The sequence below is a fragment of the Camelus bactrianus genome, chromosome X (genome assembly GCF_048773025.1).
Source record: "Camelus bactrianus isolate YW-2024 breed Bactrian camel chromosome X, ASM4877302v1, whole genome shotgun sequence".
Lineage (NCBI taxonomy): Eukaryota > Metazoa > Chordata > Mammalia > Artiodactyla > Camelidae > Camelus > Camelus bactrianus.
This window is the reverse complement of record NC_133575.1, coordinates 105,055,538-105,080,405: the sequence shown is the minus strand read 5'-3', so window position 1 is coordinate 105,080,405 and position 24,868 is coordinate 105,055,538. Positions and strand designations below refer to the sequence as shown.

General features: G+C 36.2%; 1 protein-coding gene across 2 annotated transcripts in view; it reads right to left on the bottom strand.

Moving 5' to 3' along the window:
* The window catches only part of LOC105067074 (transmembrane 9 superfamily member 2-like), a 73,279-nt gene that overhangs the window by 12,174 nt on the left and 36,237 nt on the right, over positions 1-24,868 (bottom strand). Inside the window, exons 9-16 of one of the 2 annotated variants that reach the window (XM_045514899.2) lie at positions 23,134-23,242; positions 22,299-22,431; positions 21,204-21,323; positions 20,846-20,903; positions 9,291-9,450; positions 8,002-8,150; positions 5,870-5,981; positions 3,356-3,527 (exon numbers count right to left, since the gene is read on the bottom strand). In XM_045514899.2, coding sequence (XP_045370855.1) covers positions 3,356-3,527; positions 5,870-5,981; positions 8,002-8,150; positions 9,291-9,450; positions 20,846-20,903; positions 21,204-21,323; positions 22,299-22,431; positions 23,134-23,242 — 1,013 coding nt within the window. The remainder of the gene's footprint in view (positions 1-3,355; positions 3,528-5,869; positions 5,982-8,001; positions 8,151-9,290; positions 9,451-20,845; positions 20,904-21,203; positions 21,324-22,298; positions 22,432-23,133; positions 23,243-24,868) is intronic. The other variant, XM_074359191.1, reaches the window with a different exon arrangement.

Below are 24,868 nucleotides of genomic sequence, written 5' to 3'. Positions count from 1 at the left end.
GAGTCAAAAGTTACAAACTTCCAGTTATGAAATAAGTAATTCATGAGGATGTAATGTACAACATGGTGATATAATTAATAATACCACACTGCATATTTGAAAGTTGCTAAGGGAATAAATCTTAAAAGTTCTTATCCCTCCAAGAGGGGAGAGGATATAGCTCAGTAACAGAGCACGTGCTTAGCACATGCACAAGGTCCTGGGTTCAATCCCCATTACCTCCATTTAAATAAGTAAATAAAAATCTAATTACCTTCCCCTATTAAAAAAAAAGTTCTCATCCCCTCCAAAAATTTTGTAACCGTGTGTGATGAGAGATGTGAACTAGAGTTATTGTGGTGATCATTCTGCAATATATACAAATATCAAATCCTTATGTTGTACACCTGAAACTAATATCATGTACGTAAATTATACCTCAATTTAAATTTTTTAATTTCAAATAAAATCAAAATAGATATGGAAACATTATAACACCATAATGATCTCTCCCTTCTATCATACTCTATGGATTTCAAGATGAATCATGTGCTTAGCACTATGAAGGATATAAAATAGGCATAAGATGTGGTCCCCATTCTCAAGAAGACTCCAAGTTAGCTGGGGAGACATGCTAAAAATGTCGGGAGGAAACACACCTGAACTTCGTGGTTCAGTTTAAGAGGCTTAGAAAATATGCTGAGCAGCCAGAGCAGGAGCCAAACACCAAGGATAAGTTTACACGTTGGTAGAGAGGGAAGTATGGCACTATTTAAGTTTTCTAAGAAGAATGACATTATCACACTAGTCCCCTGTTTAAACCCCCTCAACTTCCCATCACTCTTACAATAAAATCTACATTTCTTAATGTAGTTTTTAAGACCCTGGTAAGATCTGACAGTTTCGTTCCTCTGTACTATCACTATTGCCACCTAGTGCCACTCCCCCTCTCTTGCCATCCGGAACTTCTCTGTGTTCTTTGAAGATGTCAAACTCCTTCCCACTTCAGGGCTTTTGAACATGCTGTCACCTCTTTTAAAACACCTGATTATCCACCTCTTCTTCAACATCATTTCTTTCACAAAGCTCATCAAACCCATAATTTCTTCTTTGTCTCCCATCCATTAGAATATAAGATCTACAAAAAAAAGAGACTTTACCTGTCTTTTTCATCACTGCATCCCCAGCAACTAGCACAGTGTCTAGCGTAGCATAAGATAGACTAATAGAAGAATAAAGACGGAAGTTGTGATTAATTAACTGGGAAGCATGGAACGGCTATGTTAAGAATTCCTGCAAAATAAGCCAAGGAGATCAGAGATTAGAGATGACAGTCAAAGAGAGAAAGCGATTAAGATGAGTCAGTCTGGGGAAAAGGAAGAGCTAAATAAATTCAACTTTCTGGGGCATGTTGAGTTGGCAGTACCAATGGGACGTGCAAATGTTGAGAATATAACAGGAGAGAGGTTATGGTTAGAGATACAGATTTGGGAGCTGTCAGCATTGAGGACCTCAGTGAAGCTCTGGGACGAAGTAAGCTCTAAAAGGGAGAGTGTGGAAAGAAAGGACTGAAATGTTGAAGGCTGGACCTTGGATAAAGGCTAGAGTTAGGTGACAGGAAGAGGAAGGAAAACAAAAGAAGGCGCGGAGCGGTAGATGAAGAATGCCAGTCATGTTAAGAGACTCGCACAGAAGAGGTGTTGCATAGTGTTAAGCTAAGAAGCCAAGGAGGATGAAGACTGGAGTAAAGGCCATTAGATTTGGCAAGAGATCACTGGGAACCTTGGAGAGCCAGCATGCAGTGGAGTGTCGCAACAGAATTGATGCACGTGGCGGAACCAACCCGTGGGAATACATTTTTGTCAGCAAAGTGACAATTCGGGATGACAGCTAACTTTTGAAAGAAGCTGCTGTAATATGATTCTCAGAAAAAGGCGGCTTGAGTCAAAGTGTTAGGTAATGAGAAAAACATAAGCCTAAAATGACTGCACTCAATTCACCCACTTTTCTGTGCGTGAACAGAAAAGCCAGTAACTCACTGGGGGAGAAATCCAAAACAGAAGACAGGAGAGGCAGAGGCTACATATACACACAGTGGGGCGGATGAGTCTCACGATCTCGAGAAAAAGAAACCAGACCCTAAAGAAGCCAGACAGAAAAGAGTACATCTCCTATGAGTCCACTGACATACAATTCAAAAACAGGCCAAATGAATCGATGCTGTCAAAAGTCAGGATAGTGACTGCCTGTCGCGGAAGGGAAGTGGACCGAGGCCCAGCAGTGGCTGCTGCGGTGCTGATCACTTACTGTTTATGAACCGTGGTGCTGATCACCTACTGTTTATCAACGTGGGCGTCAGTAACAGAAGCGTGTTCACGTTGTGACAACTCATCAAGTTGTATGCTTATGATGTGTGTGCTTTTCTGCATGCATATTTCAGTAAAAAGTTTAAAAACCTCAAAGACAAGCATAAGAAGCCTGGTTAGACTAGACTTGTGAGGCCCTCTCAGGCCTTTGGTTTTAGCTAGAACTTCTGGTAGCTGAGAGATGAGAGCAGGCCTGCACAGTCTGCCTTTTACCGCGGAGCTGAGACCAGCAGTACACAAAAAGCACTGGAAGGAGCCACCACCCAGATGCCCCGTTTCTCAGATAATGTTTGAATCTGTCTTAAGGCTCTGATTTCCGACAAATTTCCATTGGTAGTCTTTGCACATTTGTTGAACCTGAGAGTTAAAATCAGAGAAAATACTTGAAATTTTCCAAGCTGATCTACACAAGTGATGTAACTTCAGCTAAAACCAGAACTTCAAAGTGAGGCAGGTGGAGGTGGACCGCCACTTCCCTTGTGTTGAAAGGGGTGTACAGCTCTCCAACTTCATTATTTCTCCAGCTGGATCATTTTATAGACTATTCCATTTTTTTCACCTGCTTCAAGCATTAACCTAAAGACATGTTTCCATCACATCTGAACCCAAATAACAAACCCAAAGGAGTCATCCTGAGAAGTATACACCTTGTTCCTCACATTTAATTGCTTATATTGACTTAATCTAATTTTACTAATTAAAAGTTATTCAAGTCGGTTAATTTTTTATGTTTGGAAGCTATTAACAGGTGATTACACATTACCCTTACTATGTTTTGGAACACATCCCTACTATTTAAAACTCACAAGGGACAGCCTCGCAGCTAAGTACATACGGTCCGTCCAGTTCCCTAGGCTTTGCAACCTTTCATCCCCAAAGCATAAAAATGAACATGATGACTTTGTTCCCTCTTCCTTCCATTGATTGTTAATTGATGCTTATTATTGTATTATGGTTATCTCCAAGTTTCTTTAGAGAATCTGAAATACACAAAGTAATTCTGGGCTTACCTGTGAAAAGGAAGAAAATCAAGACCATGATCATCGAGGACCCAAAGTACAAAATAGTGCTTGCAACGTCCGCGATTTGAAGTTTGGTAATGAAGTAATAAACTGTATACATAAAAAGATAAACAGCCATAAAACTGCTGGTAAAAAAGGCTCTCCACCACCAATGATAATCCTGCACAAACAAGTAGAAAAAACAACTTTTTAGATGAAATTCTAGCCATCCATGGACTAGCAATTATTGCAATAACAAGCAACATAAAGTAGGCTCCATAAGATTATGGATTAAAAGAAATAAAACGGGAAGTTTTATAAGAAACAATATGATATGTACCGTCTGACTAATGTACATCCTGCTTGGGATGCCCTAACCTTTATAAACTGTTTCCCGGGTGACCATGTGAGCCCTCAGGGATTATGCTTCTCATGTCTGCATCCTCTCTCTGGAGATGCTGCCTCAGCCCTGGAAGGCTTTCAAATCAGCTTCAATTTACTGGCCAGAGTTGTGCTGGGCCTGAATCAATGCTTCAGACCAGGTGAAAAAGGTTAGTATAGAAGTTTAAACTAGACCTTTTTTTCCCCCCTTCCAGCTTTATTGAGATATAATCAACATACAGCACTATACAAGCTCAAAGTGTAGAGCATAATGATTTGATTTATATATACCATGAAATGATTATCACAAGAAATTTAATGAGCATCTATCATCTCATAGATACAAAACCAAAGAAACAGAAAAAAATATTTTTTCCTTGTGATGAGAACCCTTAGGATTTAATCCCTTAACAACTTTCATATATAATGTACAGTATTAATTATATTTATCATGTTGTAAATTATATCCCTAGCACTTATTTATCTTATAACTGGAAGTTTCTGCCTTTTGATGGCCTTCAACCAATTCTCCCTCCCCCAACCCTGCCGCTGGTGGCCACAAATCTGACCTCTTTTTCTATGAGTTTGTTTGTTTGCTTAAAATAGACCTTTATGACTAATGGGATTTGTTTTAACTGGCTAAATTCAAGACCCGTGGAGGCATGACTGAGGTCAATAATCAGGTTGGTCTCACCCTACCCCATGGACTCCTTCCTGACAATAATTTTACCATAAAGGCACTGTGTTCAAGGGTCAAGGGGATAAACAGTACAGAGAAGAGTGAACATAGCAGGTCTGAGGTTGCTGTCTTTAGAAGGGTCTGCTTGCAAGGTTGACCCTCGGCTTACATCTGGGAATTTGGTATTTAGTCATTCCCTGATTGATAAGACTGGTTTGCTCTACCTGGACTGTATAAACAATGAGATTTATGGTGAACACTTGCTTTGCTTTTGAGAGTCTGGAATTTTTGTAGTTGCTAGGCAGAGGGTGCCTATGTGACTAGCTCCCAGTAAAAACCTTGGATGCTGAGTTTTTGATGGGCTTCCTTAGGCAGAAACATTGCACATATATTCCTGCATTTTTTTATTGTTGGAGAAAGGAGCAAACCCGGTGTGTGCCCCCCACCCCACCCCAAGGAGAGAGAGAAGGCACAGGAAGACTGTACATGGATTTTTCCCAGGTTCCACCTGTGTCTTTTTCCTTGGCTGACCCTGTTGTGCATCCTTTTGCTGTAACAAACCCTAGCTATGAATACATCTACATGCTGAGTCCCTTGAGTCCTTCTAGTGAGTCACCAAACATGTGGGTGGTCTTGGGGACGCCCAAAACACTTTCTAAGAAATAAAAATATATACACATTATACAACTATTAATCTATGTTTCATTAATGCTTGTTGCAGATTTCCTATGCCAAAATGTACCACAGAATGAATGAGTAGCTAAGTGTAATATACAGATAATTATATATCTTTTCCCTTTATTCCTATAGCTCAAGAAGAAAATGCTCTAAGACATCATGGACATAATAATCATCCCTTAAACTCTCTATTGTCACCTTTAGAGAGTCACATTTACTACCAAAATAATAAGAGAGATTTGGGGGATTTAAGAAAACATGCTTCACTACCAACTTAGTTATCCAAAATGATATCAGGGTAAAAACGGGGGTTGCTTGGGGTGAAAAGAACTATTTATGTCCATGGTAACCAAAAGGCAGTGAAATGAAAGTAAGAGAAAAGGTCTTTAGCAGCAATCTCAACCCATAAAATACAATCCTGGCCTAATCTGCAAAAAAATATTAATTGTTAAAAAGAAAACACCATTGAACCAGATCTTTTATGTGTCTAAACTATCAAACCAGTTTTCTATATTTTTCTATGTTAACTGAATATTATGCAGCAATTATAGTAACTAGCCAGAGAGAAATTGCTTTCTGTTTAAAATTTTCCATCAAAGTAGCATTAACTTGATAGCTGCATCAAAATCAAAATGTGTCATTAGGAAAACACAATATAAAACCCAGCCCAAGTCGCAGAGACAATGCAGTTAACATTTATTTCAATTCCTTTCTCAGCACCGACCTCTAACTGCAATAATGCAAGTTGGGAAAGCTTAAAATGCATTAGTTTCTTGTGTCTTTACCTCAGCGCACAAATGAAAATAACACAGCAACACTGTAGCTTCTGAACAAGTAATCAGGAGAATTATAAAGACTAAGAAAAGAAAGCCAAACATGATGTACATCTGATGAGACCTGAAAATAAAAACGACAGCTTTAAAATAAACTTTCACTTAATGATACACGCAGAAAGATCAGCCCAACTCTATACAGTAAACTGTCACACCCTTCTCTCACCTTGAGCTCTTCATTCCAAACCTCTATCTAGCCAAGTACTACCAAAAAACACATTCCCTTACCTACATGGCTCCTTGGCCATATCTTCTCTCATCAGAATCTGTGTTGCTAACTTACCCATATTTCACTATTCATATCACTTAGTTTTCACTTAAGACCCATCAATTTTCCTTATACACATTTGAAAACATGCTTTCTCTTTAGAAATGGGAAGTTGTAAATGCCGTAAACACCAGCGACTACATTATACAACAGAAAACCACAGAATGAAGCGTCATTTTGCCTTTGGAGGTCTGTTGACAGGTAGCCTCTCAAATAGGTCTTTATAGCACAGCTCACATAATTCTATTAAATATACTTTCAAACATGCATCTTTAAAAGCATCTGTATGTGGATTACTTTGAAGGAATGAAGTCATTTCTTTCATAACTCTGAGCTCAGCTGACTAAATCGGCATGAGAAATACATTTTTTTAAAAGCCTTCTGAAAGAGAAGAAGAAATTGGGGAACTGATCAAGAGCCCATTTTAAAAGCTCATGTAAAATGTATACCTGGGTCTGAGGGTGAAGGATGGGGGTTGAGGAGAATCATCTCTATAGTTGATAAATATATACAAAGGTGTATACAACAAGCACAGTGTTGCCAATTGAAACAAGTTAATTTGTCTAAAGAATTTTTCTGTTTTCACTTGAAAATTACTTTTCCATCAAAAACATCTGGAAAATTTGGTTTCTATAATTGATTTTTCAGCATGTTAAAGATTTAGTTGCTGACAAGGTGACAGATTTTATTGCTTATCTTTCAAACAAATTTGACACAATGATTTTAAAAGGTGAGCAACTAATGTGTGTGATTAAGCCTAATTTCTGAGGACTTAAAAGTCCTAGGTTCAATCCCCAGGGTCTCGATTAAAAAAAAAAAAGTTTTGTCTAGAAGATTCCTTCGGGACAAAGTGTTATAAACACACACAGTTGGCAACTGCATTTTATTTTATTTTATTTTATGGAGCCTTTTCCCCATCTCCAAAAATCCCTCCACAGTGACACCCCACTTGGCCAGCTCCTGAAACCAAAATGCTGTCAAGAATCAGGAAGTAAAAAAAAAAAAAAAAAAAAACGGGACTCAGAGCAACTGAAATAGCTGTTACAAAGCAGGGACACTAAAGTGGTGGCACTTTAATCAGAGAGCACTGGTTCTTACTTCACATGCATTTCTAACTGTCTTGGTTATTAGAATTCTTAAACCACAACAGATTAAAAGTAGCAAATAAAAAGAGCAAAGCTATAAGGAAAAGGTATCTGACACTAAAACTAACAGTTGAGAAGAAGGAAGATAGAAACCCATTACTTAGAGCTCAGTACAGATGAAGACAAAGTCAGTGGTCTTCAAATTATTTTTAGCAGAGGAACTCTAAATGAAACCTTGCCTGGAAGACAGTATGGAAAACATCTTTAAGCACCTCCCTCCAAGGGACACCCGTATCCCACCCCTTGCAAAGGCTCAGAGAATTACAGTTTGAGAATAGCTTTTCCAATTCACCTGGAAAGGCTGAAAAAAAGGTTATTAATTTTAGAAAAGGAAATCTTTATAGACATTTCCATCAAAAAGTGGCTTTGAAATTTTGTGAATTAAGTCTTAGTTTCCTTGGTGAAAAATATGAAGACAAATATATGTTTGTATATGCAAGACTGGGACATTGTGCTGTATGCCAGAAATTGACACGTTGTAATTGACTATACTTCAATTTTTAAAAAAAGTCTTAGTTTCCATGGAAATTTTCCCAGGCCAGACTGCTATTTCCTAGATAAAGCAGGGTGGCAAATGAAGTTCTACCAGACCAGAACTAAACCTCCTTGACACAGGAAAATTCACTTTTTAACAATGATTATTTTTGAGACTATAAAGATACCATACTCACCAAATACTGTTTAGGATGAAAAAAAGTTGAATAAAAGTACAGCCAAAAGGTAAAACACCACCAATTATCATTCCAAAAAGTGGTTTCCTAAAGAAAGTTTGCTGAGGAATCTGGCGGGGAACCTGGTTGATGTGAACTGGATGCTTAAACTGCTCGAAAATAAGTCAAATGAGAATCAGAATAAAATAAAATTGAAGTAAATTTATACAGATATTATCACAATACAGAATCTTGAAACTGAACATTTCCAAGAGCAGTTATCCGGGCAGCGGCCAGACCCATGCTGTGCACCACAAATAGGATAATGCAAAGCACAAACACAGTATTAAATTTTTTAGTAGCTGTATTTTTAAGAGTTAAAAAAGGGGAAATTAATTTATTAATAGATTTTATTTGATCTAATGATCTAACATGCCTAAATATTATCATTTAAATTTGTGATTGATATAAAGATTATTAATCGGCTATTCTATATTCTTCTTGTTGTTCTAAGCATTTGAAACCAGTGTGTATTTTATACTTACAGCACATAATTCAGACTACCCACATTCCAAGTACTCAGAAGCCACAATCGGCTAGTGGCCACCATACAAGATAGCTCAACAATAAGGATGTCTATTCTTTCTTATAAATTTCAAGGGAGAGATTGGACAAAATTTACTAGTGACTATTCCAACACGAAATAATATATGATGTCAAAAATTCTCAGGATTTGGCTAAGAATTTGTCTCTGAAAATTTGTCAGCAGTTTTCAGAATTTCTTCTTTTTTCTGCTCTCTGTGGAACTCCACCGCCTGTTTTGTCCTGTCTGATTTCTCCCCTGCAAACGTATGCTGTATCTTTATACAACACTTTTGCAGTGTGGCCTCATTTAGTCTTCATGGTATACCGCTCCTTTCCCCTTATACGTGGAATAGGCTAACTTCAAATCTGTAAACCGAACAGCTCCATTTCTTGGATTGTATCCTGGCTTTCTTCCCCTGACTATATAATCCTATTACTTTTCTGATGTGACTAAAGTAGCCTTCCTACAATATGTTCTTTTAATTTTGCCCATCAGAGATAGAGGGAAATATAAACAACCTATAAAATGGGAAATACATTAAATAATGTCTTTTAAAGTGTTACTGGCTTTCATTTAATATTTTTAAAAATCTTTTATTCCAAAATGATTATTCATTGTTGTTGTCACCAATGGTACATTTTCCATTCCATATATAGTATATATACTCATTGAGGGATTATTTCAGACATCACTCAATGGTCAAAGTAGTATTTTAAAAGCTTACCTTTCCCATGCTTCCAATGTATGCACCCAAAAATGTTAGTGGTACTGAAATTCCAAGCCACATTGCAAAAATACCTATCAAAGCACCAAAGGAGATGGCAGCCGATGACCCCTCCACCCAAAGAATTAGATTCATGATGAAGAGATTCGCAAAGATGACACTGGGGGGAAAAGTCATCAAAAAACATTATGATTTCAGGAAAATGTTATAAACATACTTGGTGTAAATGTCAGAACACTCTTTTGGTAGGAAAGATATAATAAATTACTTGGTTAAACCCTAGAAGAATATTAAATCACACTGTGTAAACCACTCATTGAGCTGGAGCTTAAACTCAATACCATATAATAAAATAACAGTTTATTATAGGATATAATTTCCACATCCCACTCATCGTTGCACATCCAGAGTCTAGCAAAAAATAAATAAATAAGGTGTGGAGCAGTATATCATTGAAAAACTCAATATGCAATATAGTGAACACAATTAAGAAAATACATATATTAAAAACAGATTTTAGAATCCTAGACTGAAATGGGCTATAAATAGCCTCAAGTCAGACAAGTATTCATTTAAAACAAAGAGTTTTAGGTATACATAAAATAGATAAAATAAGTTCATACTACATAGCACAGGGAAATATATTCAATATCTTATAGTGGCTTATGGTGAAAAAAAAGTGAAAATAAATATATGTATGTTCATGTATGGCTGGGGCATTGTGCTATACACCAGAAATTGAAACAACATTGTAAACTGGTTGTGCCTCAATAAGAATAAAAATAAAATTAAAAATAAAACAGTTTTAAATTAGTCATTCAAAATCAGCAGGTCAGCTGCTAAGTCTGCTGGATAAATCCCCAGGCAAGCCCAGCTAGGGTGTCTGTGTGTGTTCCAGACAAGTTTGATCCCGGCTACAGGTGAGTATGGGCATGCATATGGATTTGAGTATCTCTGAAAGCCGAAAAGGTGAAGTTGAAAAAGTGGGATGAGGCTAGATTGTGGAAGGCTTTGAATGTCAGGTTAAGGAATGTAAGCTTTATCCTGTCAGCATCAGGAAGCAACTGAAGGGTCTTTACACTCACAGCTGTGATGTACATGGTGCAGTTTTCCAAGGAGGTGAATCTACAGCATTTCGAAGGTCAGACCAAAGGGAGGAGATACTAGAGACAAGGAGACTGGATATAAGGTGGTTAAAATCTGTACAATGTGGTGGTGATTGTTAAAATGTAAAGTATGGATAGAAGGATACAAAAGACATAAAGAATTAAAAGACTTCAGGTTAACAGAAACAGACGCACATAGAAAACAAACTTATGGTTACTGGCGGGGAAGGTGGGGAGGGACAAACTGGGAGTTTCGGATTTGCAGATACTAACTACTATAAATAAAATAGATAAACAACAAAGTCCTACTTTACAGCACAGGGAACTATATTCAATACCTTGTAATGGCCTATAATGAAAAAGAATATGAAAAGGGATATATATATACTCAGATCACTATGCTGTACACCAGAAATTGACACAACATTGTAAATCAACTATACTCTAATATAAAAAAAAGACTTTGGGTTAAAGATGGCATATTGAACTCACACATTTAGCTTTGCTCCCTCCTCAAAACCCTGATAAAATTATAGTAAAATAATTTTTAAAAGGCATAAATACACAAGGATGAGGGATACAGGAAAGAAGACATTAGCAGCAAATTTTGGAAACCAGTTAGCAGACAGCCAAATAGTAACCAAGTTAGTAGAAAGGGAAAAGTTAGTAGTTAGGGAAAGCTGAAAGGCAACTCAATTTATATCACAGAGCCCCCAAAAAGGCTCAGGAATTTGTAGTGCCATGTGCCTCTGTGAGTAGAGGTAAAGGAGGGTCTAAAACCAGGAGGACTGGTGAAAAGTCAGCCTAAGATGCTACTAGACCTGCAGATTCCTTCCCCAACTCTGCAGAGCCAAACAGCTCCCCTTCCCAACCCCAGTGGATGAGGGGGCTAATCCCTTAGAAAAGATCCCTGAATCTCAGAAGAAAACTTTCCCAAAGAAAATCTATGATCCTCAGAGAAATTAGAGAAGATATTGTGACCACAAGACAAGAAAAGGACATTTTGAAGGACTTTTGAGAAAATAAAAGAGCTCTTTGGAATTAACAATACAAGGGGAATTTAAACCTCAATAAAAGTATTGGAAGATAAAGCTGATGAAATGTCTTAGAACGCAGTGTTTGAAAAAAAAAAAAAGAAATGAAGAACAGGCAAAAATATAAAAGGAAAATTAGGTGATCAACCCAGGTATAGGAAAAACAGAAGCTACATGAATAGACAGAGTTCTTTCTGAATGTCTTTTAGGGATATTAAATATTTGCTCAAAATTGAACAGCTGATAAGAGGTAGAGCTGGGATTCTTATTCAGATGTGTGTGATGGTTTTTAAGAGCAAGCTTCCTCCATTCCATTGTGCTGTAATAAGGTAGGAACCAACCCGACCAATCACATCTCTCTTCTCCTCCCCTGAACATTTTGTCTAAGATCAGAGACAGGGACTGTGGTAACAGCCATTTCATAATGCACCAGGTTAGGCTTTAAGGTCTACTGTTTAGAGGATCTCTGGTTTAGTTCTTTAGCTGTAAATTCTCTCAAGGGCCATTCCAATTCTGGGATCTTAAAGCCGCCTTCATATTTACCACCTATTTTCAGTTTCTTGCTTTTTTCCAATTTTTTATTTAGGATCACTGTTTCGGATGCTTTCTCACTTCTCACCTCTCACAATAAGTGATTTGGTCCTTTCTAAATCAGCTTCAGTGATTTGTTCTTTCATTTTACTATTTCTTCTTTTAATATTATCGTATTATTTGGGTTATATTTAATTTTTAGAGGAGGTGCTGGGGATTGAACCCAGGACCTCATGCATGCTAAGCATGTGCTCTACCACTTGAGCTATATCCTCCTCCTTATTTTACTATTTCTACTTCACCTTTTCCCGTTATGTTTACCATCTCTTCTGTGTATTGACATCTTTTGCAGGAGGCATTTCCATTCTGGTCTTTAAAGGCTCATGTTTTGCTCCAGCAGGAGATGTAGTTTCAAGTCCTTTCAAACAACAAATACAACCACAAAATCTCCACATTGTCTCATGTTTCTAGCATCTCAATAAGGGAGTCTAGTTCCCCATGATTTAACCATACTCCTTAAAATGTTTTTTAATACCTTTCTGCTCTAATGAATTTGTTTAGCCACAATATTCCTCTGCCATATTTACTAGCTTATGAGAGATTCATTTCAGCTGTTATCATTCCATGGCCAGAAGAATTACTTCTCACTTGACAAAACATAACCTCCCTTTTTATACATAAACTCAATTAACCCATCTCAACAATTTCCCTTTTGAAAGTACGCTCCAGAATGTTAATATGTCTTTAACAATTCTGTAACTGTCCTTCAATTTCATGTTTTTATATCCTAAATATTTCTTCGTTTGTCAATCTCTAATTATTTCTAGACCTTTTCATGGAATCTTAAACAGCAAAACTAAAAGGAAACTTAAGAGGTCACTTGGGTCCATCTCCTATTCAAAACATTTATTCACACATTCATCAAACATTTATTGAGTACCTATATGTTAGGCCCTGGTGTTCCAAGGTAAATAAAACAAAAATTCTTGCTCTGAAAAAGCTCAGTCTAGTGGGGGACAGAGATAAACAAATAAATTACAACATAGGAAATGCTATAGCAGATGATAAACAGAACAGTAGGAAAACAGAAGGAAAGAGTGACCAAAAATGCTTTGTAGCTCACAAAACAATTTCACAACCCATTAGTTCATTTACTTCTCTAAACAACTCTGTAACACAAGCATTACAGGCAAGGAAATGGACAATCAGAAAGGTTATAGGACTTCCCCAAAGTCACTTATCTAATACTGAACGCTGGAATTCAAACTTCCTTCTTTTAATTTTAAAGTTTGAGTACATGCTCATCAACTTATACTGACTCTTGCCTTTCCTATCTACCACTTTTGGGATTACATGCAGGAAAAGTACAGCATTTAATAATCCTGCTTTCTTCAATTTCTTCTGGGGAGCATTTATGTTCATTAGTTTAATTGCTTCTCCATCTAAATTCAAATCCATTTTTACATTGTCCATTTATTTACCATGAGGCACTGAAATTCTCTTTCAACCTACCACATTCTAAGAAATAAGAATCCCAGTACCTTATGATTCTCTCTCTCATCTGCCTAAGAGAGTCCCTAAACCACGATGTATATTCTTTGTATCATGCCTGGTGTATCGCTTTTAAACTGCGTTCAGTTCTACTAACAGAATTAGGAAACTGAATCTGTTTTGCATTTTTAATTATTCATATGATTTAGTCATTTACTGAGCACTAACTTCATATAAAGCATTAGGTTACATACTGTGAAAGTTACAGAAATTAATGACATAATACTCACCCTCATGAGTCTTAGAATGTAGAATGAGAGATAAGACATATCACAAATAACTGCAATCTAAGGAATACTGTAGTAAGTGTTGTAATAATGGAAATAGACATTGTACAATTTCAAAACATGAAAGTAGTGGTATCTGAGCTGAGAATTAAAGAATGAATAGAAAGTTGGCACTGAAAAATTGGAACAAAGGGATTACAAATAGATGTAACAGCTTGAGCAAAGGCATGATAGTAGAAGAAAATAGTAGTTAATAACCACAACTACCATTTATTAAGCACTTAATATGTGCTAGGCACTGTTCCAAATGCTTTACATACATTATACCATTTAATCCTCACAACAACCATATGAAGTAGATAATACCATGATTTCTACACTGCAGATGAAGAAGCCTAAGATTTAGAAAGATAAAATAACTTGCTTAAGGTCCCATGATTAGTAAATATTATTTAAAACTCCTTTTGTCTTTCAAAATTAAAAGGCAACTGCATAATGCAATAATTATAAATCTGTATTGATGAGCATACAAAGTATTAAGATATAATTCACATGACAATAATAGCACAAAGGAGGAAAGAGGAACAGGAGCTATATAAGAGCATATAATGTTTTACATAATATTGAAATTAAGTTGATATTAATCTGAACTAGACTATTATAAATTGAGACATTAATTGTAATCCATAAGGTAAATGTAATCCATACATGTAATCCATGTAAACCACTAAGAACAAACTCAAAAAAAAAATAGTAAAAGAAATGACAAGGTAATAAAAAGAGTACACTAAAAAATATCTATTTAACACAACAGAAGGAAGTAATGAAGGAACAAAAATGACCTAAAATTTATAGAAAGAAAGTAGCAAAATATCAGACATAAATCCTACCTTATCAATAATTATATTAAATGTAAAAGGATGAAAAGTCCAATTAAAAGGTAGAGGTTGGCAAAAGGGACCCCAAAAAATGATCCAAATATATGATGTCTACAAGAGACACAATTTTGATTCAGAGACACAAATAGGTGTAAAGTGAAAGAATTTTACATATAATTGACCCTTAAACAACTTGGGTTTGAACTGCATGGGTCCACTCATAAATGGATTTTTTCCCAATACATACTACAGTACTACACAATCTGCTGTTCATTGATTCCGTGGATGCAGAATCGTGGATATGGAGAGTAACCAACTCTAAAGTTATACACAGATTTTCAGCTGCAGGGTATCAGGGTCCCTAACCCCCATGTTGTTCTAGGGTCAGCTGTATAAGAGATCTATATAAGATCTCTAGATATATAGATATATTATGCAAACAGTAACCAAATAGAGCTAGAGTGCTATACTTCTATCAGACAAAGTAGACTTTATGACAAAAAGTATTATGAGAGATAAAGAAGGACTTGTATTACAATAAAAAGGTCAATCTATCAAGAATATATAACAATTATAAATATATATGTACCCAACATCAGACCCCCTAAAATATATGAAGCAATAACTAACAGCTGAAGGAAGAAACAGACAATTCAACAATAATAGTTGGAGCCTTGAATACTCATTTTCAGTAATGGACAGAACAACTAGACAGAAGATCAACAAGGAAATGAAGGATTTTTAACAACACTATAAACCTTCTAGACCTAACAGACATCTATAGAACACTCCACCCAGTGACAGCAGAATACACACTCTTCTCAAGTGTACATGGAACATTCTCCAGGATAGACCATATATTAGGCTACAACACAAGTCTCAATAAATTTAAAAGATCTGAAATCATACAAAGTATAATGTCATTGAAAGGAATTAAAGACCAAATAAATAGAAAGACACCCTGTGTTCATGAATTGGAAGACTTAATATTGTTAAGATGGCAATATCCCCTTAATTGACCTACAGATTCCATATAATCCCTATCAAAATCCCAGCCAGCTTTTTGAAGAAACTGAAAAGTTTCTTCCTAAAATTCATAAGGAAATGCAAAGTTCCAGGATAGTCAAAACAATTCTGAAAAAGAACAAAGCTGAAGGACTCCTACTTCCTAATTTCAAAACTTATAAAAAGCTACAATAATCAAGACTGTGGGCACTGACCTAAGGATAGACATACAGACTAATGGAATAGGATTAAGAGTTCAAAAATAAACACACAGATTTATGGCCATTTGATTTTCAACAAAGAAGTCAAGACAATTCAATTGGGGTAGAAGAGTCTTTTCAACAAACAATGTTGGGACAATCAGATATCCATGTACAAAAGAATGACATTAGACCCCTACATATATACAAAAAATTAACTCAAAATGGATCGAAGACCTAAATTTAAGATGTAAAACTATAAAACTTTTACAAGAAAACATAAGCATAAATTTTAGTGACCTTGGATTAAGCCTGTTAAATATGACACCTAAAGCACAAGCAACCAAGGTAAAAGTAGATGAATTGAATGTCATCAAAATTAAAAAGTTTTTCACTTTAAAGAACACCATCAGAAAACTGAGATGACAATTCACAGAACGGAAGAAAATATTTACCAATCATATATCTGATAAGCACCTAGTAACCAGAATACATAAAGAACTATTACAATTCAACAATAGAAAGAAAAATAATTCAACTTTAAAATGGGCGGGGGGAGGGGAAGTAATAGCTCAGTGGTAGAGCGCATGCTCAGCATGCACAAGGTCCCAGGTTGAATCCCCAATACCTCCATTTTTTATAAATGGGCAAAGGATTTGAATAGATACATATCTAAAGAAGATATGCAAATGACCAATAAGCACATGAAAAGATGTTCAATATCATTAGTTATCAAAAAACATAAACTAAAACTGCAATGAAATATCAGTTCATAACAACTAGAATGGCTATAATCAGAAACAGATAATAACAAATGTTGGCAAGGATGTGGAGAAACTGAAACTCTCATACATTGATGGTGCGAATGTAAAACGGTACAACTTTTGAAAACAGGCTGGCCATCTCTTAAAATTGCAAGCACAGTGACCATATGACCCAGCAATTTCACTCCCAGGTATATACCCAGTATCTAACTAGTAGAATTAGAAGTATATGTTCACTCCAAACATTACATACAAATGTTCATAGCAACACTATTCAGATTATCCAAAAGGTGAAAACAGCCTAAATGTCCATCAACTAATGAATGGATAAACAAAAAGTGGTATAATGAAACAGCAGAATATTGTTCAATCATAAAAGGAATGAAGTAGTGATACATGGTATAACATGGATGAACTCTGAAAACATTATTCTAAGGGAAGGAATTCAGACACAAGAGGTCACACTTTTCATGATTCCATTTATATGAAATGTCCAGAATAGGCAAGTCCAGACACAGAAATCAGATTAGTAGATAAGCAGGTGAAAAATTCCAAAGGTATTTTTCAGACATAAAAAAAGCAGCCCTAAAATTTGTATGGAAATACAAAAGATCCCAAATAGCCAAAGCAATCTTGAGAGAAAAGAGTAATGCTGGAGGCATCACATTTCCTGATTTCAAATTATACTACAAAGCTACAGTAATCAAAACAGTATGGCAATGGTATAAAACTAGACACATAAACCAATAGAACAGGATCAAGAGCCCAGAAATAAATCCTTATATATGTGGTCAACTTATATTTGACAAGGGAGCCAAGAATACTCAATGGGGAAAGGATAGTCTCCTCAATAAATGATTTTGAAAAACTAGATAACCAGATTCAGAAGAATGAAATTGGACCGTTATCTTATACCACTCACAAAAATTAACTCAAAATGGATTAAGGATTTAAACATAAGACCTGAAACCATAAACTCCTAGAAGAAAACACGGGGTTGACTTCTTGACATTGGTCTTCACGACAATTTTTTGGATATGACACCAAAAGCATAAGCAAAATAGCAAAACTTAAGTAGAACTACATCAAACTGAAAAGCTTCTGCACAGTGAAAGAAACAATCAACAAAATGGAAAGACAACTTGCAGGATGGGACAAAATATTTTCAAATCATATATGTGATAAGGAGTTAACATCCAAAATATATAAAGAACTCAGAGAACTCAACAGCAAAAAACAAACAAGCAAAAACAGTCTGATTAACAAATGCACAGAGGACCTGAATACACATTTTCCCAAAGAAGACATACAAATTGCCAAGAGGCACATAAATAAAATGTTCAACATCACTAAACATCAGAGAAATGCAAATCAAAACCACAAGGAGCTATCACCTCACACCTGTCAGAATGGCTATCATCAAAATGACAAGCGATAACAAGTGCTGGCAATGATGTGGAGAAAAGGGAACCGTCATGCACTGTTGGTGGGAATGTAAATTGGCACAGGCACTATGGAAAACAGTACGAAGGGTCCCCCCAAAATTAAAAATAGAACTACCATATGATCCAGCAATCTCACTTCTGGGTATATATTCAAAGGAAATGAAAACAGGATCTCAAAGAGATATCTGCACTGCACTCCCATATTCACTGCAGTATTATTCACAACCTGCTCAAGTCCTCATTATCTAGAAAGAGGCAGAACTGGGAAATGAACCCCTACATGTATAGAGTGTAAGATGTGTGTGTGTGTGTGTGTGTGTGTGTGTGTGTGTGCTACCTCTCCACTTTAATGTATGGCTATGAGTTGTTGTTATTGTTGTTTATAATGAAATTATTTATAAATAGGTAACACATGCATATGGTACACAACGTGAAAAGTAAAAAGAAACATAGACAGTGAAAAGAAAGTGAAATAAATAGCCTCTTTCACACCCCTGTGTCCCAGCCACCCAGTAACCCACCCAGGAGACAACATCTGTTAACAGTTGCTTTTCAAATTGAAAAAGTTAATTTTCACAAACCTGTGGTTTGACATGGTATCATTTCCCAGCCCATGTAAACCTGAGCCATGTTGTTATGGATTTCTACTCTAATTTTTAAATATTTCCACATAAAACATTCTTCAAAATTGAACCCATAGAAACCCATGATTTAAAAAACAGCTCATAGTGCATTGTAAATGCTAACGCTTTTCAGACATTAATTGTTCAATTTAGCTAGTCAAGCTTAGTGACACAGCATATTTTAATTCTTTTACATTTTCTATTTCAATGACATCACTTCTTTTTACAATAAGGTGAAACATCTGTCTGACGAAAAATGGGCCATTATTATTCATCTTAAGCCACGAAGGCAGTTTCAGGGGAGATTTACATTTATTTCCTTTATAGTGCTAGCATAATGCATTATATAGAGTAAAAAAACAAAACAAATTTTTTAAAACACAATAAATATGCTGAATAAGTAACTAAATCATGAAGAGAATAGTAGATGGTTTATTGACTAGTTCTGGAATGCAATATCCCTTGTGTTACAATCCAGGATAATGACTTTTGCACAAGGCACTTTGTTGTCAAAGTTATTCAATTTCAGATGCATCTGAGTCCTGAACTTGAAGCAACAAATATCTGAAACACTGTCAAGGACATCGTTTTCTTACATAAATATATGAAAGCATTCACCTCAGGAAAGACCACCCATTCTAGTTTCCTTGAAAACAGTTTTAGAAAAAGCAGATGGCTCTATTCAAGGTGGTAAGGGGGAGGGGAGTGCATTGCCTTTATTTTCAATAAGTCAAAAATTCTGTGGTACATACATATATTTAATGTGCAAACTTGTAATGCTCAGTCCTTTCAATGGTATCACCTTTTCCCCCGGAGTTTAGAGAAAACAAGCCACGTGTAGCTAGAAGATTATGAGTTGACTGAACCTGTCGCTGCATTGTACTGTGTATGGCATTATACTCAGGCACAGAGCATTTGCTCTCATTTTGTCACTAATTAGTATGTAATGTAACTGAATTTACCATGTATAACTTTCATTACAGGACTCCCACTATTGTGACACACTTCTAGCCTCAAGGACATGGGACTTTGGTAACAAATAGCAACTAAAGTACCACATAACAATTAAGATACAATCTACTGCATTTTCCTTTAAAAAGAAAAAATCTTGTCCTTCAGAACATATGAAGGAAAGATTTTTTTAAATGAAATACACTATGGACTGAATTGTGTCCCCCAAAACTCACATGTTGAAGCCTTAATCCCTAATGTGATGGTTGTTGGAAATGGGGCCTCTAGGAAGTAATTAGGTCTAGATGAGGTCATGAGGGTGGGGCCATCATGATGGCATTAGTGCCCTTACAGGAAGAGACACCAGAGAGTTTGCTCTCTCTCCTTTTCCCTGCCATGTGAGGACACAGCAAGAAGGCAGCCATTAGCAACCAGGAAGACAACACTCACCAGGACCCAACCCTGCTGATACCGTGGATCTTGGACTTCCCCAGCCTCCAGAACTGTGAGAAAATAAATACCTGTTGTTTAAGCCACCCAGTCCATGGTGTTTTGTTACGACAGCCCAAGCCGACTAAGACAAAACGTATCAAAGAATTTGGAGATAAAACCTTAAGCGAGTCAGCACTTTATCGATGAGGTATTACGGGAAGAGCACTGGATGGGATACAGGGGTTATGTTCGGGTATATACAGCCTGGGCTCCACGACTGACTTCACGTGTGACCCTGAACGCGTGGATTCCACATCTCTCTAATTACGGGACCGGATGAGCTCCTGCTACAGCCACTGTGCAGCACCACCCCCACCCCTGCTCCGACCATGACTCTGCCTGGGGACTGCAGTCACTAACGACACTGCAGTAGCTAGGTGAGACAGGAGGAAATAATCACTGAAGGCAGGGAGGAGGAGAAAGACACAAAGTGCTGCATACATTACCACTCTAACATGACATATAAGGCAAGGTGCAGAACTGCGAGGAGCATTTATGAAACCTGCTTCAAAAACAGAGATCAAAATGGAATACTGTCACACCATCGCCATCTCTTTGCACTAGGGGTTAAGATGTACGAAAAGATGAAAAGAACACAGATACAACAGAAAAAGAATGCTGCAGACACAGAATACACAGTGGTCATTCATCTCCTTGCTACTCTTCATTATCGTGTACCATGATTTTTCCAACATAAAGTATAAATAAAGCATAATTGCATAGAAAAAAGAAAACGTGAGATACTAACCAAGGACACAGCAGTGCTGTCAGCAAAAAATTTGTCTTCCACTGAACACCTCGAAATGCTGAGTAAGTAAAGGACAGAAGAGTTACATTTGATTTAATCCACTTTATACTTTATAGTAACCAAGATACAATTACATTTTGATCAGTCAGCTAAAATTCCGCCATGCAATTTTCTTTGGCTTTTTTTTTTAACGGAGGTACTGGAGATTGAACCCAGGACCTTGTTTATGCTAAGCATGTGCTCTACAACTGAGCTATACCCAACCCCCTGCAATTTTTGAATTTTTTTATTTTACAGCGTTTTAATTTCCACATTTAACACACCAACATACTGGACTAATAACAGTTGTAATGCTTACTCTTATACATTTTAGCAGACACATATCCAGCAGAGGTTCCCAGAAGGACCCATAATACAACAGCACAGGTCATTAAAGCGCCCCGATTGGCAGGGGAGAGGAAACCAAGACAGACCAAAACTAAAAGCATAAAAAAGAAATATCAAACCAAATGACAATAATAGCCTCAAAAGCACATAGGACTTAATAATAAATTGAAGATCATCTGATCAAGACATATTTTATGAAACAGTTTACAAGGAAATTCTTTGATGTCATTCACTTAGCAAATGTTCTAATGACGTCTTCTTAATGAAAAGATCTGATTTTCAATACAAGGCAAATGATATGTTTTCAATTTAGTCTTTAGTCTCACTGTTTAAGTCAAAATTAAAGAAAGTATCCCGCCCTCCCTACTCCAGTAGTCACTCCATAAACAGAAAATCATTTTCCCACAAAAATTTCCTTCCGTTTCCTTTTATTCAAGATGAGGAATATAAACATCAAAGTGAGACTTGGTCTCAGGAAAATATAACCCTCAGAGCTGAATTGTGAAATTATCACTGACATCTGAAATACCTAATAAGCCATTTTTATAGCAGCTTTGTTTTTAAAAAATCACTACTCTGGTTTATCAAAAATTGACAAAATCCACTTTTAGTTTATAAATGAAGGCAGCTAGGGTTCACCAGCCATTGTAAGCCTACTAAAGATGCCATTCCACTTACACATTTAAAGACCAGCACTTATGCTTGTCATAGCATTTCAAAATGCTAGTCCTTGAATTGTAACTCCCTGAGTCCACTTAAAATATGATTCTACCAAAATGCTGATTTTCAAGCAAGCATCTACTTTGCAAAGCAAGGAACACATGGACATTACAATAAATTACTCAGAATTGAAGAAGCTATGAAAGGTCCTTGATACAGGAACATATTCAGACTCAATATTCTTAATTTAAGAGGACAGAAAGGTAAGTACTGTAAAACACATGTTTCCTTAAACCTTACGGTAGAATTTTCAAAGTTCTTTTGTACACACGAATCAAAGTTTAACATGTGTCGGCAGTTCACTAAGAATGTTTAAGATGACACATATTGATCTGAGCCTACTCACGTAAAGTAATAAACGTCATAATCAAAACTTGTATTCCTTGACCCAGGAAAGCTGATAGCAACATTCTGCTCCTTGGAGGTCTGAATACATCCCCATGAACCAGCTTCCAACCAAATTCCTTCTGGGCATCTTCCTGCATAGGAAAAAGTCTTCAATAAATACCTGAGTTACTATGACAGAAAGTGACAAGAGCCCCAAAAGTTAGATGAAAAGGAATTTTCCTCTAAAGACAGACTAACTGGAAACCAACAGTTCATTTTGGATAGAGTAGGTCTCTGGAAGGTCTGTTATCCTGCCATACAAACTAGCTGTTCCTTTATTCTGTTTTGCATTAGAGGGAGTGTGCTATTATACAAAGCACACAACTGGCTTGATTTTCATTAAGAAAGCAAAACAATTTAACGTACATAAAAAAATCAACCAATTCCATCGAAATTAAAAATTCACCAATACATAAATGATTACAAGAGTCAAAACAGTGTAAATTAGATAAAACTAAATTTAACCTAAATTACAGTATTCTACAATGTTTTGTACATTTATCTCATGCTCCAAATGAATGAAAATCTTAATGATATTTTGAAAGTTCAGAAACATGAAAAGGAATGTAACCAAAGAGTTGATAGCAAATAACTCTCTAATAAACTTATCTGTACTTTTTAAGAATCCACACAGCACTCTAAACTTTCCGATTCAGCATAATATGCAAAATTACTAAACATCAAAAATGTATTGTATTCAAGGTGTTATACTCTAAGTAGAAATACAACATTGAGAACTGGGCAAAGCAGGCACTCAAATATTTGCTGAATCAAATATGTGCATTTTTACTTACTGGAAATCTCATCTGATTATATCTGGTAATATCTTTATGGACAGTCTTTAGTGTGATCATAGCCACCATTCCAGATAAGAAGAGAATGATAACAAAGGAATTTATAATACTAGAAAATATAAAGAAGAAAAAAGAGAGAGAAGTTAAATCTCAAGTTCCTGATTTGAACAGTAAAAAGAAAATGTGTGTACATGTAAAAAAAAAGGACATGCTAATTATTCTGTCGAAAAGTTTTCCAAGGCTAAACTTAGATCAGGGGCTGGATACATCAATATATTAAATAAAGTTAAAGCTCTAACACAAAAGTGTATTACAAATAAAGCAGCAGGCAGAGGGTATAGCTCAGTGGTAGAGCACATGCTTAGCATGCATGAGGTCCTGGGTTCAATCCCCAGTACCTCCAGTAAATAAATAAATAAATAAATAAATAAATAAATAAATAAATAAATAAATAAATGTAATCACCCCCCTCCAAAAAAACACAAACATTTAAATAAGATTTTCAATATGTTAAATAAATAAATAAAGCAACATAAGCAACATGACTATTAAGGTTATTTTAGAACTTTTTTAAGATTACATTCCCAAAAAGAAACAAGGGTAAGTGAATAAGATCAGGAACACAAACTTAGCTCCAGAACATGGAGCTGAGAATGGAAATTCAGGAATCAAGGCTGAATTAATGGCTGACTGACATCTTAGCTGATGGACCAAGGCTTTTAACTGGATCAAGATTCAGGGTAAAGATTCCACAGGCCACTTACCTACCAGCTCTTACTGTTTCCATAACTGAAACTTTAAAACTATGCCTAAATCCAAATTAAGACCATTCCACCACCCAGCCAAACCCAGACACATCAAAAAATTTCACCAGAATCTATGAAAAGGCCAGCACTGTTTTACAAAGATGTCTATAAGATGATGTCTAAAATGTCTGTTAAATGTCATAAGTAAATTAGCTTGTGACAGAAACTTAAAAAGTACATTTATTGTTAGATTATAAATATTAATACCACTAGAGATTAGCCCCACAATTTATCTGGATGCCCTTCCCTTTCACAACCCCTTTGGGGAAACCATTTAAATAAATTTTATCTGAAGAGAGTTCAGGGCCGGGGTGACAAAAATGGGACCTGGACTATTGCCCAAACAGATTTTCTGGAAAAGCTACAATATGATAACAATGAGGAGGATGAGAATGAGGTACAGGAGGAGGAGGAATAAGAACAGAAGTAGGAGCAGGAGTGAATGCTATTCTCATTTTTTACAATTTTTTCCTGGTCTTTTTTATATATTTTTTAAATTTTATTTGGGTTTTTTTCCCCCTTAACAGAGGCACTGGGGATTGAACCCAGGACCTTGTGCACGCACGCCAAGCACGTGCTCTACTGAGCTATAATCCCCATCTCCCCTCATTTTAATATATATTTTTTTCTTTTCAAGGGGAGGGTAATTAGGTTTATTGATTTATTTTTTAGTGGAGATGCTGGGGATTGAAACCAGGACTTCATGCATACTAGGCATGCACTCTACCACTGAGCTGTACCCTCCCCTCCCCCGTTTTAAAGGCAATGGTAATGTAAGGAAAACCATCACTTCAGAAGACCATACTCATAGTGTCACACCTTGCCTTACTTTCGTCTTTACCTTTATAGCCTTTTTCTACCCCAAATTGCTGTATTACAGGATGGGAGGATACCAGGGAACAAAATACTATGTATACAGGTTCATCTCT